Source organism: Equus quagga, chromosome 18 (assembly GCF_021613505.1).
Source record: "Equus quagga isolate Etosha38 chromosome 18, UCLA_HA_Equagga_1.0, whole genome shotgun sequence".
Lineage (NCBI taxonomy): Eukaryota > Metazoa > Chordata > Mammalia > Perissodactyla > Equidae > Equus > Equus quagga.
The window spans coordinates 9259301-9283439 of record NC_060284.1 but is presented as its reverse complement, the minus strand read 5'-3'; the positions used below and the strand labels follow the sequence as shown (position 1 = coordinate 9283439).

Below are 24139 nucleotides of genomic sequence, written 5' to 3'. Positions count from 1 at the left end.
GCACTTCTTTGATATGTGATTTTTCAAAGCAGGTGCTATTCTTATGGCAATCACATTGTCACACCGTTATGAGGAAGCAATTAAGCCCATAATAGGTTAAGAGGTGATGTTTTGTATTTTTTTTTTAATCTCCCACAACCGTTGATTTGTTAGCTTTTGAAAACACATAGGAATTTTTCAATTACACCCTGCAAAATACCTTTTTCATTCTGGGTGTTTGAAAAGCAAATGTATCTTGGATCCAATGCTTTTGTGTTTACGAATCTGGATATGATTTAGTAAGCTTTAAAGAGATAGCAAACGCATGGTAAGGAAATCAGATTTACATAATTTTCTGCTTGCTTACAGAACACAGCAGTTGAGATTATCTTTTACATTTGGGAAGACTGTTTTAATATGATAAGATGAAATGCCACCTACAGTACACTTGATCTTGCTAGTTTGACTTCTTAAAATAAATTATGGGCTGATTTGTCATAGTGACTTTTTACATAAATTGTTGTTATAATCTAAAGAAGCAATTCTAAAGGAGGCTGCCTTTTCACCTCGTCTACATAAAAAGATTTAGGTTATTTCTACGCTATTCTTTCCTCTGTGCCATTTATTTGCTGTAACTTTACATGGCAGGAGCAACAAAAATCTATGCTTTGTTCATTCCATCCATTCTTCTATTCATGCATGATAAGTAGCAAATAGCAGCTTACATGGAGATATGGCACAAGTAAGAAAGTATGTTGGTTTTACTTTTTGTATATAAGAAAGTGTTTTTTAGGGGAGTGTGTGTGTGCCTTTTTCCCAATTGGAAACACAATGAGATTGCAACTTTGGGGAAATAAGATGAGACCAGGGCTTTACTCTTTATCTTCTACACATTTGATTTATTCACTTATTCATTCATTCATTTCTTTAGGCATTCTTGCCGCTTCAATAGCTGCTGTAAATAATGAGCATTATAGTTCAAACATCTTTTAGCTGTAGGAGTGTGATTGCTGGAAAAAGAAGAGTTGGTGCTAAACGGAAGGCTCTAGAGGCCGACCCTCTTCTGCAATCTTGAGCCTCTGGGGAATGTGTGATGTTTTTTTGTCCTGATTTTTGCTTTATGTTTTGTGAGTGTTGTGCTTGATTAAGCTTTCTGTCACTGTCTCTAAATTGCGTTTGTCCAAGTTTGCCATGGTGCCTGTGTTCTGTGTCATCTGTGTTCATTATTTGACCACAAAGGAGTTAAGAAAATTAGCGTAGTTATATGCTTACTAGGATTGGTTATTCATTGATAAATGTTCAGATTTAGCTATTTTACATTTAAAAAGTGTGGGGGCAGTCCTCACAGGGCTTCTGGTCAAGCTTTCTTGCTGTATTCTGGAGAGAGATTACATATACGTATGTATTATCTCATTCGGGCTCAGCGTGGAATTGGAGTAATCTTGGATTTATAAGTGGCTCATGATTATTTCCTTTCAACTCAATGGAACAATAGCACTGACCCCCTGGAGTCTCTGATTGGAACCTTTGTTTTTATTGTTTGCAAAGGTGAGGAAAGATTTGTAAAAAGCACGGAGAACAGACACAGCATAGGATTTTAGAATGCCATCTAAACAAAAACTTGAATTAAAGATCGACAAGTGGGTTCAAAGGGAGATTTATTTGAAGTTATAAGAGAAAGTCTGTCTTGTCAATCCTCTCTGTGCTTTATGCCCCCTGCTCCAAGAAGAGTTCAAAACAATCCAGCCCACTGTGAAACACCCTTCTGGGAACTAAGAGCACTTGTATGTGCTGCTCATTGATGCTCAATCATTTCACCTTGCCATGTCTTTTGGTTTTCCATTTCTAACTCTTGTCTCTTTAACCCTTCCATTTCTTTCAACTGTTTAGGTGATGTGTCCCACTATGAAAGGCTCGTCTATTGTGTTTGTTTTCTATTGCTAGGAAACAATTACAGTGAACGTAGTGATTTAAAGCAACATGAATGTATTGGATCACACTTCTTTGCATCTGAAGTGCAGTATGGCTCAACTGGGTTCTCTATGTAGGATCTCATAAGGCTGAAATCAAGGTGTCTATAGGCTCTAGGGAAGAATTACTTTTGGGTTCCTTCAGGTTGTTGTCAGTCCCCTGTGGTTGTAGGACTGAGGGCCTCGTTTCCTTGCTAGCCATCAGACAGAGGCCACCCTCTGCTTCTAAAGATCACTTACATTTCTTAACATCGTTCCCTCCCCTCTTTCCTCAAGCCAGCAATAGCAAGTCAAGTCCTCCTCTGGCTTTTAGTGTCTGACTTCCTCTTCTGCCACCAGTGGAGAAAACAGCCTCTTTTTAAAGGGGCTCATGAGACCAGGTTAGGCCCAGACAGATGATCTCCAAATTTATGGTCAACTGACTCGGAACTTTAGATATCTCTGCAAAATCCTCTCACAGCGGTACCTAGATTAGTGTTCGATTGATCAATCAGGGGATGGGAATCTTGGGTGACATCCAGGAAATTCTGTGTGGAGTAGATACTAAATAAATATTTCTTAACTGAATCCACAAATGCATGAACGAATGAAGGAATGATAAAAGAGACACTTTTAGAAGTCAGATATCTCACCACACTGATTACTAATAGATAAAACTGAGCCTCCAGGTGAATAGAAATTTATTTTACCTGCATAAGTCAGTTTTTGGTCATTACACTTCATATTATGGCCATGATTGAGTTGATTGATCACCTGAAAATAATCCATTCTTCATTTAACAGATGACAACAAATTTAAGAGGGACCTTCTTTTTTCTTTAAAGATCCAATTATCAGCACCTGAGAATTATGCCCCGGAACCAAATTGCTTTTATAAACTGATTTAGACCTTATAAGGGACAGTCACAAACATCTCCTTTAACACTCACAATAACCCATGGGTACTAATAACCCCATCCTACAGATAGAAAATTGAGGCTTATAGTACTTCACTATTTTATTGAAGGTCTTAATTCTTTATACTAAAAGTTTTCCAATTTTTAGTTAAAAGCAATTAACTTTGCAAATAAAGGGGGGTGGTTATAATGTTGTAAGCAAAGAATTAAATGAAAGAAGAAGTTTTTTAAAAAAACAAGACTCTGGGCAGTCCTTTACATGCTTTGCCCAAATTTTTGATAATTATAATTTGATTGCTGTTCTACTCTGTATTTAACACTGGAAATACATCTCTCAGGAACTAAAATAGTAAGTTATCCTTGTCAAGTCGAAGAATCTAGTTTTTGCAGTATTGTGTCTAACCAGCTGGAAAAGGGCCTCTGATCTCTACCTACCAGTGAAGAGATGAAAAGGTAATATCTTCAAATGAACAACAAGCAATTAAATATGTCTCTAATTGGCACGTAAGAAATGGTGACATTCAATTCTTTCTTCCAGGATTTTGTCCTTTTCCCTTACTTTAAAATAGCTTTTTGAATCTATCCTTTTCATGATTCAGTGATCTGGAGATCAAGCCATATTTACTGACTCAAGATTTCATTCCTATAACTTAAAAACAAACCCAAATGCAACTGAATGATGTAAAATGCATTTTAGGATGGATATTCCAAGGGTAATTGCAATTAACTAGATTCATGTAATTTAGTAAACATACCTAAGAATAGAAAAGGACTCAAAATGTCCAATATGAAGAGATGTATTTGCAGAGCTCCAAAGTGAGTCATTTGTGTTTCTGCTGATGCTTTCAATCGTGGGGTCTCCCTAGACCACTTCTTCCCCAACATTGTTGAAGTTTCAGTATCTTTCCCGGCACTCACTTGGCTTCTTCTCAGCCGCTCCCTTTCACTTACAAATCCTTTTCATAATATGTCCACATCAGATTTCATTTCATTGAAAGTAAACAATAAAATAAGGCTTTCCATAGTTTATTTTCCTGTAACTGCTAAGCCCAGATTTAGCCTGAGTTGGTTTTCATAGTCCTATAAGTGATTTTGAGCTTGACCTAGGACCCTACCGTTAGCGCTGGACTGTGAGATTTCACAGGAAGTGTCCCCTTGTTCCTTATGAAATAAAATGGCATTATGGCTATCTTAAACAAGAAAAACACTCACACAAAAACCGTTATGACAAATTGAGGAATATTGAACTACTCAATTTGTGCATTTCATTGAACATTCTGAACCATACAAATTTGAACGAAGCTTTTAATACACAAATAAGCCAGTTCTATAACAATAGACACTTGCCATTGTATATCAGACATTATGCACAGTGCAGCCAGCTGCATCAAAGAGATGGGGGAATTGGGATTTGTTTTCAATGTTAAATTGAAATCCAAAAAAATTATTATTGTTGCTCTGTAATAAAAAGGAATGCTGCTTAATGAAAAACTCTATTTGCATTATTGGTGAGTTTCTTGTTTCTAATTCAGACATGTGGATAAAGCTTCTCTATTACTCTTTATAAGCTGGTAGCTGCCGTAATGCTTAAACTTAGCAGAGAATCATCCTGTTCAATGTGAAGAATATCAAAAGAAGAGTTTAAATAGGATAGACGAGAAATCGTTTAATATGGGAGGAGATTCTGGTAAGATCAGTAAGAACATGCACAGTGTTTATTGCATCCTTTTTATATCCCTTCATCTTCAGGAGAAAAAAACCATGTAACAATGAGACAATAACATATAATATCTTTTAGTTTTTTGGTGAAGGGAGAAAATAATCTTTTCTAATTTTAAGATTTAAAAAGTACACCAAAGTACAATTATGTAGCCGAAACTTTTTTATAATAAGACATGTTTCTAAGACTACATGAGAAAGGAAATGACCTTATGGCCGCTTTCTTTAAATCTTGCACATAAACTTACAGGGAATTTTAGAAATTCTTTTTGTCTGTTAGAGTTATGCTAAATTTCCTTATTAATCATGATTATAATTAAATTTAGGGTGGAATGGAAAATGTACTATTAGAACACATGTATGTAAATGTGGCTCTCTGATTTCATCAGCAATTACTCTTAGATATTGGTGTAGTAGGAAAGTAGAGAAAGGTTGCTGCAACAAAACCAAATTGACACATTTATTGTTTATAAACTAGGATTTGCTGTCTAGGAATCTATGGCTCCCTTAATCCCTTTTCCATTTTTCAAGTTTTCAAGTCCTGACCTCAAGCATGAATAATAAACTGAAGTGGGTCCTTCACTTGGAAAAAAAACAACTGCATTTTATACAGAGATGTTCTGAGTGCTAGTTTTCTGATTTCCTGTGTACCTTTGAGAAACTGATAAATCAACACATAGTCTACACATATATGCAGAATTTTATAGATATCTATTCTTTTGATTCCAAGCAACATTCTCATTTATACAAATAAATTAACCACTCATAACAGATTTCTAATATGAAAATTATTTAGATATTACTAATATTTGATCAAGAATTATTATGTGTTTCATATGCTTGATGCATTAAAAAAGTCCAAGTTGAACACATTACGAGAGATGCAAATAAAGCATACGTTGACTGTAGATCTTGGAAATTATTTCAAAAATTTGGTATTTCAAAAAATAGTTGTGTCAATTCTAGCGTGTACATAGAACAAATTGATTTTGTATTTTATTGGTTGAGATGACTAATTAAAGTGGTGCGTAACTGTTGGATAATTTACTAGACTGTGAAATTATTTTGATCATATTACATTTAGAAACATTTTAAGATTGTATTTGCTACATTCAATATTAATAACCAGTGAAGAATAAAAAAACCTGGAACAAGATGGTAAATAAATTAATGTGGGCTGTGCAGTGTGCTGGAAAGAACTCGAAACTTCAAGTCGAGAGGCTTGCGCGAATTTTCTGTGAACCTCTTCCTTCTCTAGGCATCAGTCCCTTCTGGCTTTAAAATGGTGTATGTAACCCTGAAAAGTCTTTCCCTAACTGAGTTTCTGATTTGATGATACTTTGACAAAGGGGAAATACAGTCTCGCAAAGTTTCTTTTGACCCTGAGCTACAAGTTCCTCACAGGCAAGGATTACGTCTTGTCCATCTCTGTGTATTCAGCCCTGAGCACAACGCCCAACACAGAGTGTCTGCTTGGTGAGCGTTTGTTAAATAAATAATGTGATTACTGTGATAAAAATCAGTTACTCCTAAGCTATTCATTTGACTTACCTAAATCTGAGGTTATTTTCCGGTTTGAGATTTTAATATATCTATATTTAAGTTAAGGATCATTGAAAATACTGCTAAAGTAGAGGCATCTCTTAATGAACTAACGCTTTGTCTCATGAAATGACAAGGCTTCTCCTAGTGTTTTGTGATCAAAGGAACTGTGGATATAAACTTATCAACCGAAAACCTGAGAAACTTACCAATGCAGTCCCAGGAAGCCTTTGTTACTGCCAAAAACTCTTTCAAAGAGTAATGTAAGTGGCCAAATTTGCAATATATATAAAAACAAGGCAGAGTAATGTGTTCCAATGTAATAGTTTAAAAAATTCCCACCCTTCTTTTTAAAATATTTTGACTAGAGTCCAGAGAAATTATGAGCAGTATATCATCATTATTTTTCAGGAAGAAAATTACTAAACATCCTTAAAAATCATTATGAATCCAGATTGTAGAATGTGTTCAGTGCTAGAATCACTATGCAAATGTATCCATCATTTTTCTTTTCATCCTTTGCTGGACCATCCTTTGGGCTAGAATTCTCTAACATCTGATTTTTGCACCCATGTCCTGAAAGTCCTTTTATAGCTGTTGCATTTCCCATTTTCCCATTTTACAAGTTGGATCACCTTAGGAAGAGAATGTAAGGCAGGCTGGAGCCTTGAGAAAAGAGCATTTCAAGGTTGTAGGGAGAGAAGCATTTTATAGTTGGAGTCATAATAAAAATATAAGAACCATGAGTGCTTTTAAATATTTAAGAAATACAACAGGAGACAGAGCTTTCATTAGGCAATGTTGCTGGTGTAGCAGAAACCAAAATGATGACAGGGTAAAACAGTGGGTGATATTCCTGGGATAATATCTATGAGGAAACAAATATATCAGGTTTAATTAAGTTTTTAAGACCCCTTTTTCATTATTGAGGGTATGTGCCTGCTAGCAATATAGTTACTGCAGACCTCATAAAAGTGATGCAACTGAATTATCATGAGCCAAGAAAAGTAGAGGCAGAAAGATAATTGTTGACTTTCAATAGATTTATTTATCCAAAATTAATTTATTGCACACCTACTATGTGCAAAGCACTATGCACTGTGGAGGGATATGAAGTTGACTAGACACAGCATTTATAACCTGTTGTTCATCTCTTCTTCATACAAGAATGTCTTCTTTGTCTGGGTCCTCCTAAAATGAGCAGCTCCCTTGTAGGTGATTATCTTGGGAAGGAATTTCAAGGAACACTGGTGGGAGATTGGAACAAGTTAAGCAGAGAAGGAGGGAAAGCCAGTCCAAGAATGTGTTTTTGAGCTGGTCCCTGCTGTGGGTCAGTGGGCTCCATCCTACTGGGGACACTCTGAGGAGCCATGTGGACTGTATCTCAGAATTGTTTACCCTGCACACAGCTGGTTGTCATAGCAGCAGCTAAAGTGAAAAAGTAATGAGGGGATGTAAGGTGAGATACAAAAAGTATGTGAAACAAATAAATTTTGCAAATTCATCTCATGTGGAGATAAAGAGAGCAGGTACTTATTAAACCTTTATTATGTGAAGTCACTGTGCTGGCCACTGAGAAAGAGAAAAAGACGAGTCAAGAAAGATGAAAACACCAAGGTCTCTGCCCTGTAGGACCTCACAGTCTAGGCAGGAGGCAAGCCAGTGAGCAAGGCCCTAAGGGAGGAGTTAGAATTGCCCTGGGGCCTCAAGGGAGGGAGCAAGTGATGGATAAAGGGCCAAGTAAGTTATCATAGAGGTAACCCTTGTCCTAGGTCCTCAAGGAGGAGTAAAAGTGTGTCATATGGAGGCTGGAAATTTGGGAGGAAGTGGGAGAAGGTGATTCCAGGTAGAAGAAACATGGATTGCAAGGGTGGGGGGAGGACTAGGGAGGGAGGAGGTTAAAGGGTATGGTTTGTGCAGAGCATTGTGATCTACTTAGAGGAATTTCATGTGAAGGCTGCATCCCAGCACACAAAACAGTATATAGAGTTTGTACGTGCTCTGTAAGTATTTGTAGGTACTCAAGCACTATTTGTTTAATGAATGAATTTTCTGATCTGCATTTTTAGAGCTGTGCTTTACAAGGAGCCTATTGTTGACATGGTTGTTACTGTTTCAAATTTACAGCATTTGGAGGTACACAAGATCTCATTCAACAACTAGATATTTCTTCTTGGACCAAGGTAGGGGCTTATATTGGTCCTTCTTGTGTAAACACACTAATCATCTTAAAAGCTACCAATTAAGGAACACTTAAATGAGCCCTGGGCTAAGCACCTTACTTAGCGCATTTACTTATCACAACACTATGAGGAAGATACTTTTATCCCTTTTGTTCAGGTGAGAAAACTGAGGCATACAGGTGCTAAGCTAGGACATGGCGTGCTTGCTTGTTACAAATACGATCTTCACCATAACTAGCATATTCAAATAGAAGTCACAGGCAAGAGCGATTCTTGAACAGTTCTCTTGGAGTGTGTGCGTGTGTGCGTGTGTGTGTGTGTGGCTCTGTATGTTTATGGTATGATGTCTTCAGAGACATTTAAGAATACAAGATTCTTCTTTTCAACAAAATAGAACCACTCTTCCTCTACCATAGGAGTCAATGTTTCCAAATCCTAGATTCCTGATTGATATTACCTTCCCTCCAGTGCTCCTTTCTTTCTCTTGAGCTTTATAGTGAAACCTCATTAAACTGCAGAAATTAAAACAATTTATCTATAGTTCTCTGAAATAAATATTTTGACAGTGCCAATCACTTGATCAAATGCAGTGAGTGATGCAAAAGGAAATTAAATATGATCCTTGTTTTCAAGAGACTTCAACTCTATTGAAGGAAATGAACATGAGGGTGAGGAAGTATAGGTGAAAACAAATGGCTCTGGGAGAAAAGAGGAAGGAGAGTAAGTGCAACTAGAGCTCGGGTGTAATTCCGGGAGGCTACCCGGAAATGGAAGCACAGAGAGTCAGCACACCTGAGTTCCAGGCTTATTTTTGCCTCTAACTTAAGTACATCATTCGGTCTCCACCAGCCTCATCTCCTCAGCTAAAACCAAAGGGTTGCACTAGATGATCCTGAATTCCTCGTAGAGTTCTGACTGGTTCTAACTCCCTGAGCAGGTTGCACTTGAGATGGGCATTGAAAGATGGGGATCACTCCAACATGATGCAGAAAGTTGGGGACCATTCCAACATGATATGGAGGTGCAGAAGCCCATCTCAGATGAAGGCAGAGTGTGAGCAAATACACAAAGGCAGCAAAGGCCTGGGCATGTCCTGAGAATGAAGAGCCTTCCTGCCCGGTGGGACTAGAGATGGGCTGGAAAGGTCACTTTGGGGAAGTTTACAGAGGGTCTTGAATTCCATACAAAGTCATTTAGATTTTATTAAGGTTTTTTAAATAGCCAAAATATAATGGCAATGATTAGAGAATCGTTGAGAATAACTGAAAATCAATCTGGAGCACAACAAGTGGAACAATTTAAGTAAATCAGAACTACGGGGCCAGATAATCACTGGCCTTTATTGTATTTGAAAGCTAAGAAAAGAAATAGAATATTCCAAAAAATGGAAAATATAATCAAGCTTTATGAAATTCTTGATCCTTAACGCTGAAAGAACGATGTTGCAGAATAACAGAAAAGAAGCTGGTTTAGGATAACCTTGCTAACACAAAAGATGTAAAGAATAAAATTTAATAAACAAGACAATTTGATCATTAAAGCTCCAAGTTTAGACACTTATATAAAAACTTAAATAATTTCACACCCGCATAGCCACATATACAAAATCTTAAAAACTCCCTCAACTGGCAAAAATGTTGACTGGTTTTCACTTTCTCCCATTTCTTACCACACCATGTTTACCGCAGTGTCCCACTGATGATACCACTGATAGCAGTGACTATTAGTGACCTTAACAACACAGCTGGGTTTCTGTTTTTATTTCTGTAAAATCCTCTTTTCTTCAGCTAGATGGTGCCTTAAAGACTCAGACTAAAACTCTATATTCAAGGCAATTTGTATTGTATGTTTGTGTATACATTTCACGCAACAAAGCCAGCTTTTAAAACGCTTATACACAACTTATATACACTCCCACACACATACACACATACTCCAAAATATGTAGTGACACTTTTATAGAAACCCATTCGCAAACCAACCTGGATTGAATAACTGGCCTTTGCCCAAATTCAAAGAACCATTTCGGGTGATACAAAATTACCCCTATTAGCAACACACTTCAAAACAGAGCTACTGTAGATTCATGTAAATCACTTCTCATTTGCTAAAAATAGAGTGAACAAAAAAATCCAACACATTTAGAAGATATTGATGAACAATTCAGGCTTTGAAACTTTTTCCAATGACTATGAAGGACAGAAAAATGGCAACGGAATTCATTTCTATTTGGCTGATTGCTTACTTATTCTCCTTAGCTTGAATTAGAGGTAACGGTCACAGAGAGTTTCATCTGGCTGTTTGCAGGTAAAAGTATTCATCTACAAAAACGCAGATTTCTGAATATGGGTAATAACAGAAACAAACATATGTTTAAAATTCCTAATGTAGTTGATGCTGAGTAAATAGGATTGTATACCATGAACTTTGGCAAAATGGCTATTCAGCAAACAGAGAAGGATTCAAGGATGGTGGTCTGCCAGAGAAATAGCTTAGTAGTTGCTGAGAACAAGCTGGCAGGGAAATTCCGAGAGTCAGAAAGAGAAAAGAATGGTATGGTTTCTCTAGCCATTTTCCTTCTTTATAACACAAAATAGGGAAATTCTTTGAAAATAATTATTTTACATTTTTATGCTTGTGAAGTCTTGGTCTGTAAAAGAAGTTGGAACTTTCTGAAGATAGGCATTCGATTTTTGACCAAAACAAAAAGTAAAAATCTAAAATGTTAGAATAAGTATATAAACATAGATTTTTCTATAACCTTAGGCTTCTAATTTGAGAAAATTGCACCAATGTGCACTTGTTAGCCTGATTCCTTTTAAAGAAGACAAAAGGCAAGGCTGACTGGCAGGAATTTGAAGCCATTAATCCACTTCTTTCTTTCTCTCTCAAAATGCCAGTGAAGCTGACTCTGGTGGGGGCTTGTAAATTAAGCCTTACTCTACCAGACTGAGAGCTGTTTAAAAGTGGACCATGCCATGTTTACCTCTCTGTATTCCAGGAAACAGTGTATGGCACGGTAAAGGTGTGTTGAGTAAAAAAAATCTGAAAATCTATACACTGGTAGCCCCACCCCATGACAACTATGCTACTCAGGCATTCCTCAAGCCCAGAGCCCAGGGGGAGAAGATCTTGGAAGGGCTACAGTACAGGAGCATGTCGTATCCATCCAAACGAAGCGCTCCCTCGGGAGAGATGGTGCTGTAGGTGTGAGATGGTAGAAGAGAGGACATGGTTTGTCTGTGCTGTGTCTCTAACGCAGTACATCCCATTTTAGGGCCTAGGTCATTCGATTGTGCAAGAATAGCACGGAAAGGAATAATGAGAGGATGTCACCCGTGCCAAGACTTGTCTGATTCTTCCAGACACCGTAACCAAAAGTTGGACATCCAGCTGTAAAGCATCTTCTGTCCCAGTGCTCCTCTCCTCCCCTAATTGCCACCCAGTGTTTAGGCAGAATTAAGTGATACAAAAAATCTGGGTGTGGGGGGCCAGCCCGGTGGCACAGCAGTTAAGTTCACACGTTCCGCTTCAGCGGCCTGGGGTTCGCTGGTTCAGATCCCGGGTTCGGACATGGCACTGCTTGGCAAGCCATGCTGTGGCAGGCATCCCACATATAACATAGAGGAAGATGGGCACAGATGTTAGCACAGGACCAGTCTTCCTCAGCAAAAAGAGGAGGATTGGCAGCAGATGTTAGCTCAGGGCTAATCTTCCTCAAAAAAAAAAAAAAATCTGGGTGTGATCTGAGCCTCCAGTGTGTTATTCCCTCCACCTGCTGATGGTGTGAAGGGGTGGATATTGCTGAAGAGAGGATTAAAATATCTTTTGAACAGACTCCTCCCACAGTATGTTATGAAGCAGAGTTGCACTGCTTTTGGGATCATATCAATGGTATACAATTCTTCCGTAAACTAATGTGCACTCTATTTTGAATCCACACTAATCACTCTTTTTTATATGAAACCTAATTGAGGTGTAAATCATTCACTTCCCATTAAGGTATAAGCTTCCTTAATAAAATGTAAGTTGAGGCCAGCTTTTTCTTGTGGAAGCAGAGTTAATGTAGCTAAAGTAACTTTACCTAAGGTTGCAATGAGAATCTTAAAAATATGATTCAAAGGTAGTTTACTTAAAGCTTGAGTAATTTAAGGAAACTGCCTAGGCAAGTAATTGGTATTATACCAAAACTAAATATTTCACAGTTACATTTGCTTTCACCTAAAAATAAAAACTGGAGCAATACAAGGGAAAACTGCCAAGACTGAAAATAATATGCAGCAGCTGTAAGTAATTGGGAGTGATAATCATAATTAGACAAGATGTAAGATATGTGTTAAAGCCAGATTGGATCTTCCTGTTGACTACTGGGAGAAATCCCAAAGGCCTGTGCTGCACACCTAGCCAGGCACTTCTGCTCCAAGCCTGAGAGCCCCGCCAAAGCCAGACGCGGCCCTGGACCAGCCATGAAACCTCTCTGAAGGCCATGCACTACCCTACTCTTCTCCTGGAGAAAAAAGTAAAAAGGAAGAGGTCATACTCCTGCCTTCAAGGAGCCTACAAACCAGAGGAGATGGACCAATTGCCAGGGTCCAGCCTCGGCAGAGTCCAGGTTCCCGCGGGAGAGACGGCGTCGGCCAAAGTGTAAGTGCTAGACGTGAGACTCGACGCAGTTGCAAGCAAGTCCAATTTATTTCGGGGACAGGGTACACTTACATAGGAAAAAATCACACGAGGTGTTCTAACTATTGTCGTCATGGGAACAATAGATGAGGGGCAGTGCGTGACTAAAGGTAATAATCAAAGGTGGTTATCTACATAGCAGATGTGCAGCATACATATCGATTGTTTAGGAAGAGGTTACATAGTTTCAGGGTCTTCAAAGAAGTTAGGAGGGCAGCGAGTATATAATTAACGGAATATAGACCCCCGCATCCTTGGGGGCTGCTGTTTGTTCTTTGAGATATGTTTATTGCTAGTTCTGCCTGTTTTTACAAGGCTTCCAGGACAGAGGGAAGATGTTAATCAGTAATAGGCTTTAGAAAGGAGGACAAAGGACTCTGCTTAAAGAATTATGTTCCCTGGAGAAGTGCCTTGCACGATTCTCCTTCCATTGCCAGACCTTGTCACAATACAATGGCAGCTAGATTGGGGGAATGCTTCCCACAGCCAATGATCTAGCAATACATGGCATTAAATGAAAGCTCTCCAAAAGAAGCCAAGATAATGAAGAGAATAAATATTTTTGTAAGATAAAATGGAAGGCAGCTTTGTAAGACCAGAGAAACATTGATATAACCAATTGTCGATCAAGAATGAAGTCAAATATGCTTGTTCTATGGAAAACATCCCAAAGAGAAAGCTCTCTGAGGACAGGGGCCATTTCTGTTTTGCTTAGTGACTCAGAGAATGCCTAGCACACAGCACGCACTGAACTTGCTCAATGAATGAGCCAATGAGGAGTGTTTGGATAATTCTTGAGGAAATGTTTCTCCCGTGTTAGATGCTGTACTGAGGGCTTCAAATATATCGACACATTTAATCTTCACAATAACTTTTGAGATGCTACCAATCCTCCTTTGCAGGTGAAGATGTGAACTAAGCACAGTGAAGAAAGGCACCAGGGTCGGTCCAGACAGAAAGAGGTGCGGCTGGACTTTGAACCAAAGTCATCTGGATCTACAGTCCGTAGATTATGCGCATTATCTTTAAAAGCTAGAATGCCTGGAGCTTCACTAAGAAAGTGGGAAGACTAACAACCGGCATTTTCTGTTGTTTGTTGTAATTTCCGATCTACAGAGCACACCAAAGCAGCCTCCCTGACGAACCCCACTTCATTCCTGCTTTCTCTTCCTTTCTCTCAAATAAAATGGGGGGAGGGGGGCAGCGTGCAGGCATCCAACACATTGCTGAAGGGTTGCGTAAAAAGGAACTATTTCTGAAATCAGGTATCAGCAGGAGACTAACAATTCTTATTAGAGAGATTGGGGGGCTTCATGGAGGAGGTGGCATTGTAGATCTTTAAGGATGAAAAAGACTTTGATAGGTGAAGAGAAAAAGGAAGGAGGGCCATTTAAGCTCAAGGATATAGCATGTACAAATGACAGGAGTAATGAAGATGCTCTGTGTGTCCAGAAAATGGCTTGTGTGAATGGAGCTAAGAGAGTGTGTGAGTCTGGATAAGTTGACTAGAGTCAGATAACAGAGGTGTCTGAATGCTGAGCTCCAGAGCTGTGGCTTCCCCCGGTAGGCACTGGATACCCGTGAAGGTCTGGGGCCAGCATAGGCTTCTACTCTTGCCTCCACTAGTGCACTCTACTGTCCACAGAATAGCCAAGCAATCATTTGAAAATGTCAGCTGGCCTCCTCTGCTCAAAACTCACCTATGGCTTCTCATATCACTTAGGATGAAACCCTCACTATGGCCCAACAACACTTCTGATCACCTGCCCTATGATACTTTATTTAGGCAGAGAACATACAACAGATTTGACCCTCCCAGAGGCACAGCTGGATGTCTCCTAGGAAATTCAGGACTGTATCTGGAGGCCATGGGTTCATCTACCCTTCCTGTCTTTCCTGCAAGAGGATGATGCTACAAAGTTTGATGCATGCTCTTCCCCTATATAATCTGCCTCATGGTCTATCTTCTTTCTCAAATACTGAGGGGAGGTATTCTGACTCTGTACAGGTCTTAAAAGGTAATAATGAATCTCAAAGTAGGGAGAGAAGAAAGACAGCAAAATATGAGTGGTGAAAGACTCTATTCTTCTGAAAAAAGAAGTCAATTTATAGTGTTCCCTTATGTGTTTATAGTGACAGTGTGGGAAATGGATATGAACCCTATCATCATTCAACAAATATTTATTGGACACTTACTAAGTACCAGACTCTGTGTTCCATCCAATGATAAAAGATACATATAATAAATCTTGGCTTGAAGATGTTTTTGGTCTAATGGAAATAGATAGATATGTAAAGATGATGTGATAGATACGTAAATGTGGTAACAAATATGATGCCAAATTAATTTGGCATGTGGGATTTTCTAGAGACTTTTCTCTTTTTAAAGGAGATGATATTTGAACTGGGGCTTGAAGCTCATGTCTAATAGCTAACAGTTATTTTCTTAACGTTTTGTATAATTTCTCGAGTAGCTGATTGGGATTTAACATGCTGAGCAAATCTAATTGGCCCAGATAGTACTGAGACTCCTAACTTTAGTACCATTAGCTTCATGCTCTAAGTCACTCAGGTAACAAGTCACCAAAAAAACACATAATAAATATCAGTCAGGGGCTGGCCCAGTGGCCGAGTGGCTAAGTTCACGCACTCCCCTGCAGTGGCCCAGGGTTTCACCAGTTCAGATCCTGGGCACAGATATGGTACCACTTGTCAAGCCACGTTGAGGCAGCGTCCCACATGCCACAGCTAGAAGGACCTGCAACTAAGATATACAACTATGTACGGGGCGGTTTGGGGAGATAAAGCAGAAAAAAAAAAGAAGAAGATTGGCAACAGTTGTTAGCTCAGGTGCCAATCTTTAAAAAAAACAATCAGTCAAATGGACTATGGTTGTATAATAAAGGACGCTCCAAGTCAATGGACTACTATGCTGCCATCTTAAAAAGTGATATATATGTACTAACGTGAGTATATCATTGCATTTTGTAAAAAATAATTGTATTTGTATCTGATGCCTGGACTCCTTCTTACCAAGGCTCCTTGGGGAGCCCTCCCATGTTTGTTCATTATCCTTATAATTGCATATATCCTAATGTTCTATAATTGCCTTTTTATTTATATCACCAACTAGAATGAAACTTTCCTAAGACAGGAGATTTAGTTTTATTCATCTTTGCCTGTGTTCACTCCCCAGCACATAAAAGATGCTCAATATATGCTCAGAGTATAGATCACGATATATGACTTGGAATTAGATAGCTGACCTCACCTTCCTTTGACTAACTTTGCTGTCTAGGTTTTTTGCCCTACTAATTGTCCATAGTTATTCTGCAGTCTGTTTCTCCTAATAATTGCAGGCTAACAATGCAGCAACAGGTTCATGCTTTATTTTAGGGCTAACAGAAGTATTGCATTCACGAACAAGTAGAAAAATACATCAATTTGAGACATCAGTGGAAAAAATATATACTCTGTTAATTTAAATATATTATGTCTATGATAGTAGGAGGCTGAGTAGACAAGAAAGGCACATTAGGGGGAAGGTGGCATTGAAGGTACATGATAACGAGGAGTAGGTATGGGAGTATATGGAATTAAGTAACAAAAGGATCACACCTATCTTATTAGCTATTGTATTCCCAGTACTTAGTACAGGGCCTGGTACCTAGTTCAGTAAATATTTGCTGAATGAAAGAGGGTATATTGTAGGTTCTCTAGCCTATAGGCAAGTGACTTGCTTAAGAAGAGATTCCATTTTGTAGGAGAGAAATACCTCTTCTAACTCTGACCTATTCATTCAACAGCCATTTCTTGAGCATCTACTGTGTACCAGACTTTGCTAGACTTTGTATCTAGAAACACTAAGATAAATAAAACATGATCTAGGAGAGTTTACAGCCTGGTGAGAGAAACAGATATATATGTACAGATAATTGCAATGTAGTTTTGTAGTTGTATAAAAAAGAATATATACGGTGGCTTAATGACACAATAGAGTAGTTTGCTCAGTTTGTTGGAGAAGAGAGGGGATTCAGGAAAGATTGTCCCAAAAATGCATTTTGGTTTTTTTAAAGATTGGCACCTGAGCTAACATCTGTTGCCAATCTTTGTTTTTTCTTCTTCTTCTCCCCAAAGTCCCCCAGAACACGGTTGTATATTCTAGTTGTAAGTGCCTCTGGTTGTGTTACGTGGGACGCTGCCTCAGCATGGCTTGATGAGCAGTGCCATGTCCATGCCCAGGATCTGAACTGGCAAAACCCTGGGCTGCTGAAGTAGAACGTGCAAACTTAACCACTCAGCCACAGGGCCAGCTCCCTAAAAATGCATTTTGAAAGATGGATAAATGGAACCGGCCTGGTGGTGTAGGGGTTATGTTCGCACACTCCGCTTTGGTTTCCCAGAGTTCAGATCCTGGGTGCAGACCTACACACCACTCATCAGCCATGCTGTGGTGGCATTCTGCATACAAAATAGAGGAAGATTGGCACAGATGTTAGCTCAGGGCCAATCTTCCTCACCAAAAAGAAAAAAAGATAAATAAGGAGTTTTGAGGGTCCTTTATACTCTACCCACTTAATTTACTATTTAATTGGTCATGATAATAAAAATTTTATCTTTGTATGCTTGGCTTTTAAGATCTATTCTTTATTTATGAAATCATTTTATATTCTTTGCTTATTATTATTAGTCCTTTACTATTATACTGGTTTTATTGCACTCAAGATTCTCAAAAAACAACAGCAGAAGTAACTCTGAAATAGCTGTCATTGAGAAAGTAACAGACTAATTAAATATTTATTTATATTTTTAAAAAGAAAACATCTTCCTAGGTCTTGAAGAAAAGAAAATAATTTAAGGAGTTTCATGGTTTTAGACTTCTTATACATCAAAATTTGAAAAGCCATCTGTTCAATAATAGATATATTTTCTTTGTCATCTTCTCATTTTTTTAAAACTCATTTGTAATTCAAATCAAAGCATTACAGAGTTGATTTTGCTCTGTGTTTACCAGTGAGGGGTCATCTCTGCCCTTGAATCTCACTCACCTGGAATCAACAACTGGACCATCAATGGCCTTCCCATTGGCCAAGGCCAGTGCATCTTTCATTGTCTTTAATTCCTGAGAGGTATAAACAACACAATTTATTCTTCTTGTAACGTGGAAATATAGTCATTGGTGAAAGTTCCAGTAAACTACCTGCTGGTAATTCAAACTCAGTGTGACTAAAGCTGCTCCTGGATTTGAGTTATGGATTTAGGGGTGAAATAGTGTATTTTTTATTACATTATTCATTTTCTAGTAGGAAACAGGCTTGAAATCCAGGTTTCATTTTAAAAAGGTAGCTAAACATATGTTGGTGGGTTTTTTATCATTACTATTATTTTTATTATGGTAAATGAAAATTGGCCTCAAGCAAAGCTGAGCATGCCCGCGACATCCAATTTCTGGAACACAATGTAATTCACACTCAAAGCAGCAACTGTCCTCTGTGAAATAAAGCGGGATCCATTCGGTAGACTCTCACAATATCCCCAGCTTGGTGAATCTCTAGGTAAAGTCTCTCAGTCAAAATTCAACGTGACTGTTAGCCCAGTACCACGTGATCTTCTCTATATAGAAAACTGTGATCTTTCTAATGTATAAATGTAGTCTTATAATTCAACAGCTCCAAATTCTTCAAAATCTCCCTCTGTATGAAAAACGAAACTCTTTTTCATTACAATAAAGGCCATTTTATCTGCCTAGGGTTCCACTTTCAATTCCCTCCACTCCAGGCCTCTAACTCCATAGTCCGGCAAGACTAATCTACTTTTAGCTCCTGGAATAGAATGCTGTGCTCTCTCCTTTCCTCGTGCCTTTGAAAACATTGTTTCCTCTATCCAAATGATGGTCTGCTTCAGTAACACTCTTGGTTAAATTATCCTTCCCTTACCCAGGCAGATTTAAACTCAAAATTTTCTGCGTCACTGCAGTTTGCACATGCAACTCTAACATTCCTAAGATTGTATTATAAATGTTTCACTATCTTTCCTCACTTCAAAACAAAAAAAAAAGAGACATTGGAAGAGAAGTCTTCTTTGTTTTTCCAGCATTTAGTGCAGTATTTGAGCAATAAAAATGATGGCCAAATATATGCATATATACATGTATGATGTCACTTATATGTAGAATCGAAAAAAGCTGAATTTGTAAAAACAGAGTAGAGTGGTGGTTACCAGATGCTGGGGGAAGCGGGGGGATTGGGGAGCTGTTGTTGAAGGATACAAACTTGGAACTAGTAAATAAGTCCTGGAGAGCTAACGCACAGCATAGGGATTATTGACAACAATACTGTATTATAACCTTCAAAGATGCTAAGAGACTAGATCTTAATTGTTCTCACTACAGAAAAGAAATGATAATTATGTGACATGATAAGGGTCTTAGCCAACACTAAGGTGGTAGACATATTGCAATATGTAAATGTATCCAATCAACATGCTGTGCACCTTAAACTCACACAGTGTTAGATGTCAATTATATCTCAATAAAAATAAACTTTAAAAAATATATGCATGAATAAATATTGTCCACGAATACAAATATTTGCATTGCATATAATAGGAATAATAATGTTAGCTGTTGTTTATTAAGTTCTTAGCTTGTGTCCAGCGCAGTGCAGTGTGTTATATGTGCTTCATCTCCAATTCACACGGCATTCCTGCCACATGGATTATATTATTTCTATTTTGCCCTTGAGAAAATTGAAGCTCAGAGAGGTTAGTTGAATAGGCCGCACATTGTCCTACAGCAGAAAGTCTGCCCTCACTCCAATGCCCGTGCTCTCCCCAATACACCTGGCTGCCTTGTGATTATTCTTAGGAACTTGAAAGACACAAATTAGATTTTGATTTAATCTTTTCCATTTCTTTCCAGCTCCAAGTACAGCCCAGTATGGAATTACCGGGAGCGCTGATGTTCTTTTCTCCTGCTGGTACCTTGTGTTGACACTGTCCTCTTTCACCAGCATATTCTACCTGAAGAATGCCATTCTACAATAAATTTAAAGACCCATAAAAGGCTTTCAAGGATTCTCTGAAAGTGCTGATGGCTGGATCCAATCTGGTACAGTTTGTTAAAAGCAGCGTGGGATATAATCAGCAGTGCTTACATGGGGATGATCGCCTTCTGTAGAATTGCTCATTATGTAAATACTTTAATTCTACTCTTTTTTTGATTAGCTACATTACCTTGTGAAGCAGTACACATTGTCCTTTTTTTAAGACGTGAAAGCTCTGAAATTACTTTTAGAGGATATTAATTGTGATTTCATGTTTGTAATCTACAACTTTTCAAAAGCATTCAATCATGGTCTGCTGGGTTGCAGGCTGTAGTTTACAAATACGAATATTGCAGTGAACATGTGATTCTTTAAGGCTGCAATACAAGCATTCATTTCCCTGTTTCCATGAGAGTCAATCTACATTTACAAAGATGCATTTTTTTTCTTTTTTGATAAAAAGCAAATAATATTGCCTTTGGATCATTTCTTCAAAATATAACACATATCTAGATTTTTCTGCTCGCATGATATTCAGGTTTCAGGAATGAGCCTTGTAATATAACTGGCTGTGCAGCTCTGCTTCTCTTTCCTGTAAGTTCAGCATGGGTGTGCCTTCATAAAATAATAGTTTTCTCTTCATCTCCAACTAAAAGATGTTTTGCAAAATTCCACAATTGGAAAGCAAAAATAAACCACGATGATAAAGTTAAACCATATCCGATTTCTAAAGAATGAAGGAGCTCTCTGACTGTAAAAATCTCTTCCCTCATTACCAGCTGGGTTTGAGAATTTTGATCCCAAGAACTCAGTTTTGTGATGAAAAACAATTTAACATAGTACAGGTAAATTTACCATATGATTTCTTTAGTTGTGGCTAAATGTTAGATCCACTTTGGGAAATACTTTCCCTTAAAATGACAGCACAGTCCATCCAAAGCATTGTCTAGCAAGACAGCATCTTTTCCTTTCAGTATTCCAAGTCAAAACTTTTGAGATGGTTTGTCAGAAAGGACACAACATCCGATTACCTAATATTACACGAGATGGTAAGCACTCAAAATTAGTGTGGTTCTATGGCAGGTAAGTTGATAGGATAGATAGAGTGCTCCTGTGGATAGGAGCATTTTGCTTATTTTCCATCTGAAAACATCACCCAGTTGATATTTTGGAATGCATGTTATATAAAAAATTGTTCCAAAATACATTAGAACAAATATTCCACGCTGGTATGCAGTAGATCAATCCCTGAAATAACTAATTCTGCAATAAAATCTTTCTCTGTAACCATTTCAGCTCAAACAAGTAAGGCAAAACAAAATCACCATGCTATATTTCTTCTTATGTGATATATGTAAGATACGATCAAATGGAGAGAAGACACAGTGATGAGAATATCTTGATATGTTAATTATTCAGTTATCATGAATATTAAATTATTTCTATTAAAAGAATGAAAACTACGTTTTTGAAGGAAAATGCTGTTTCTCTAAGAAGTATTATACTTCATATATTTGAATAATTTGATGGTTTTGCTCTTTATGAAAGAAAGAACATAGCCTTGAAATATGAAAGCCATTTTACAAGTTTGACAATGTTACCAATTTCATTACACCTAAAGAGATTTTTGCAGATATTCACTTTTGCAAGTCACAATAACAAAAAGCCTACTAATAGAGTTAGATATAAGAAATTTCACAAAGATTGTTCATATTCAAGGTATCTAATATTTTTCCCTGAGAGAGATGGGCTTGAAAATGGTGATTTTTGAGTAAAATTTAGTCCCAAAGTATACCATGAATCTATTTAATTAGACAAATTAATCCTAAATGAAGAGGCATAAACATACAATATTTCCACAAAATGTCATTAATATGGCATAATGCTGTTAAATTTACTCACTGTAATAATTTATTACATTATTTTGTCTGATATATTAAAAGTGGGTTTTTAAAACACATGTGGCATTTTCACTTTAGTTATTATTGATTTGCTTCTTTACAATATTCTTTGTGGAATTGGTAAGTAAACCACACAATATTTTTTTGTATTGCAGCTTTAAAGTGGCACACTCCATAATAATCTACTTACTAGAAATAGTGGTGCTACCACAAAAGTGTTAACCATCAGTACCATTGTTTGGGAGAAAGAAACAGATCAAGAATGCATATTATACAGTGATCGCTTTCCTAGAGTTAAAAATACCTCCTCTTTGTAAGGTTTGTAGGGTAAATGTGAGGTAAATCGAGGTATAAACTATGGATGAACCAAATAATTAGTTCAAAGTGTTGTCATGATTCCGAATTTGTGGAGTCTGGTGTTTTTCCCATAGAATGTGACCGAAGTACAGTCATAGCTCGGTAGCTGTATGTATTTGCCTTTATGTTAGAAGAGACTTTCTTGAGTGACATTTTTAAATAGAGGAGGTATTCGCTATGTTTTTCTGTATCACAGCAGCATTCCTAGTCCTTAGGCCCCTGGGAAGAGTGAAATCATGAGTATTTATGAGTTCAATATTGTTCAAATAAGGCTACAGTATTTGCTTTTTTGTGTGAATGTATTGCATATAATGTTCAAGTAGATGATTTTACATTTATGGACATATGAAACGTCTGATTACTCCATTTTATCAGTCCTGACTGTACAAGATTGTTGCAATTTCAGAATAGCAGTTTTATAAAATTGATTTATCTTTTGATCTATAACAATTTTTTCTAGCTATTTATTTCAGTACTATATTTCCGCAAGTTCCATTTGTGGGACTCTTTTTCTTGCCCCTGAATTTTTGTTCAAAGAAAGAAGAAAGCAAAATAAAAAGCAGTTGAGAAAGCAGAGTGGAAAGAAAAGAAAAAGACAGAAAAGGGAAGGGGGTAAAGAGAGAGGAAAAAGAGCAGAAAGGAAGGATGGCGGGAGGGAGGGAGGGTGGAAGGAAGGAAGGAAGGGGAAAGGGAAGATCTGGAATGTTAGGGTAGTTGACTTAATTCATTAGCATTCTTAGTATAACTGTAAGTGGTGTAATTATGTTTTACAATGATCCTATTTGAAACATAACTCCTGTTACACCACTAAGTTTCTGTTATACAGCAATTATACAATAAAAAGTACTACCCATATTATAGTATTGTGTTTTGGGGGGGACACTAAAAGATTTGAGAGAGAGATTGTCAAATGTAAACTCACTTTTGGGGGGTTTAAAACTTAACTGAAAAATTAATGCTTCATCATAACATTTAAGCTATATCTAGAAAGTAGACTGGAGAACTGAGAAAATTACCCAGATAATTCAATGCAAAATATATACATAAATACCCCTATGTGTGAACTCAGAAAATTCTGAGAAACTTATCAAAGCCAACCGTCTATACTGATCAAATTTACTGAATAATTGTTAATTTATCCATTGTGCTTAGCTTTGTGACACAGCCAAAAGTTACCTATTTAATCTTTTCAATAAAAATTGTTTTTTGAAATTCAGAAATGATTTAAAAAGAGGTCAGGTTTTTAACTATTTATTGAAGTATGTGGATGTACAGTATTTCAATAGATATGAATATGAATAAATGGTATGCCTTAAGATCCTTTGAATATGTATTTACTTTAAAGACTGGAAAAAGCTCTTCCTGTCTTTTAGTAAAACATCCATATTTCATAATCTTATGTAAAATATGTTGTACTGTTTCCAATAGGTGAATATAAAGTCAGTTTATCAATTAAAATATGTATTTGACTCATTTTAAAACTCTATTAGTTTAAGAGAAAAAGGAAGAAATAATAATTTAAACATATTTCTGCTATTCCCTACTTAATTTTCTGCTGCATCCACGATACCACATTCACACCTTTTAGGTATGCCAAAGTAATACAGGTTGAAAATTTAAGATGCCTCAATTTCAAAGAGCTCCACATTGTAGCCTTTCTCTCTGTTGCTGATTCCCAAAAAGTTTGACAAGCTGAACTACATCTAGCCCAAAGAAGTTTCCAGGAGAGATTTTATTATCAATTATTTAGAAGTTTTACCTGCTGAAAAGCAGCAGAGTTAGCAAGAAAGGCTGATGATAAAATCCTGATGGTTTTACAGGATATGCATCTGAAAACTCAAATGCCTATCAGACTCAGGCAAATAGT

At 37.4% G+C, this 24139-nt stretch overlaps 1 protein-coding gene across 1 annotated transcript in view; it reads left to right on the top strand.

Moving 5' to 3' along the window:
* Positions 1–20476, top strand: part of NEGR1 (neuronal growth regulator 1) — an 810652-nt gene extending 790176 nt beyond the window's left edge. The window contains exon 7 of the mRNA XM_046645643.1: positions 19891–20476. Coding sequence (XP_046501599.1) covers positions 19891–20015 — 125 coding nt within the window. The 3' untranslated portion in view covers positions 20016–20476. The remainder of the gene's footprint in view (positions 1–19890) is intronic.
* The last annotated feature ends 3663 nt before the right edge of the window (positions 20477–24139 follow it).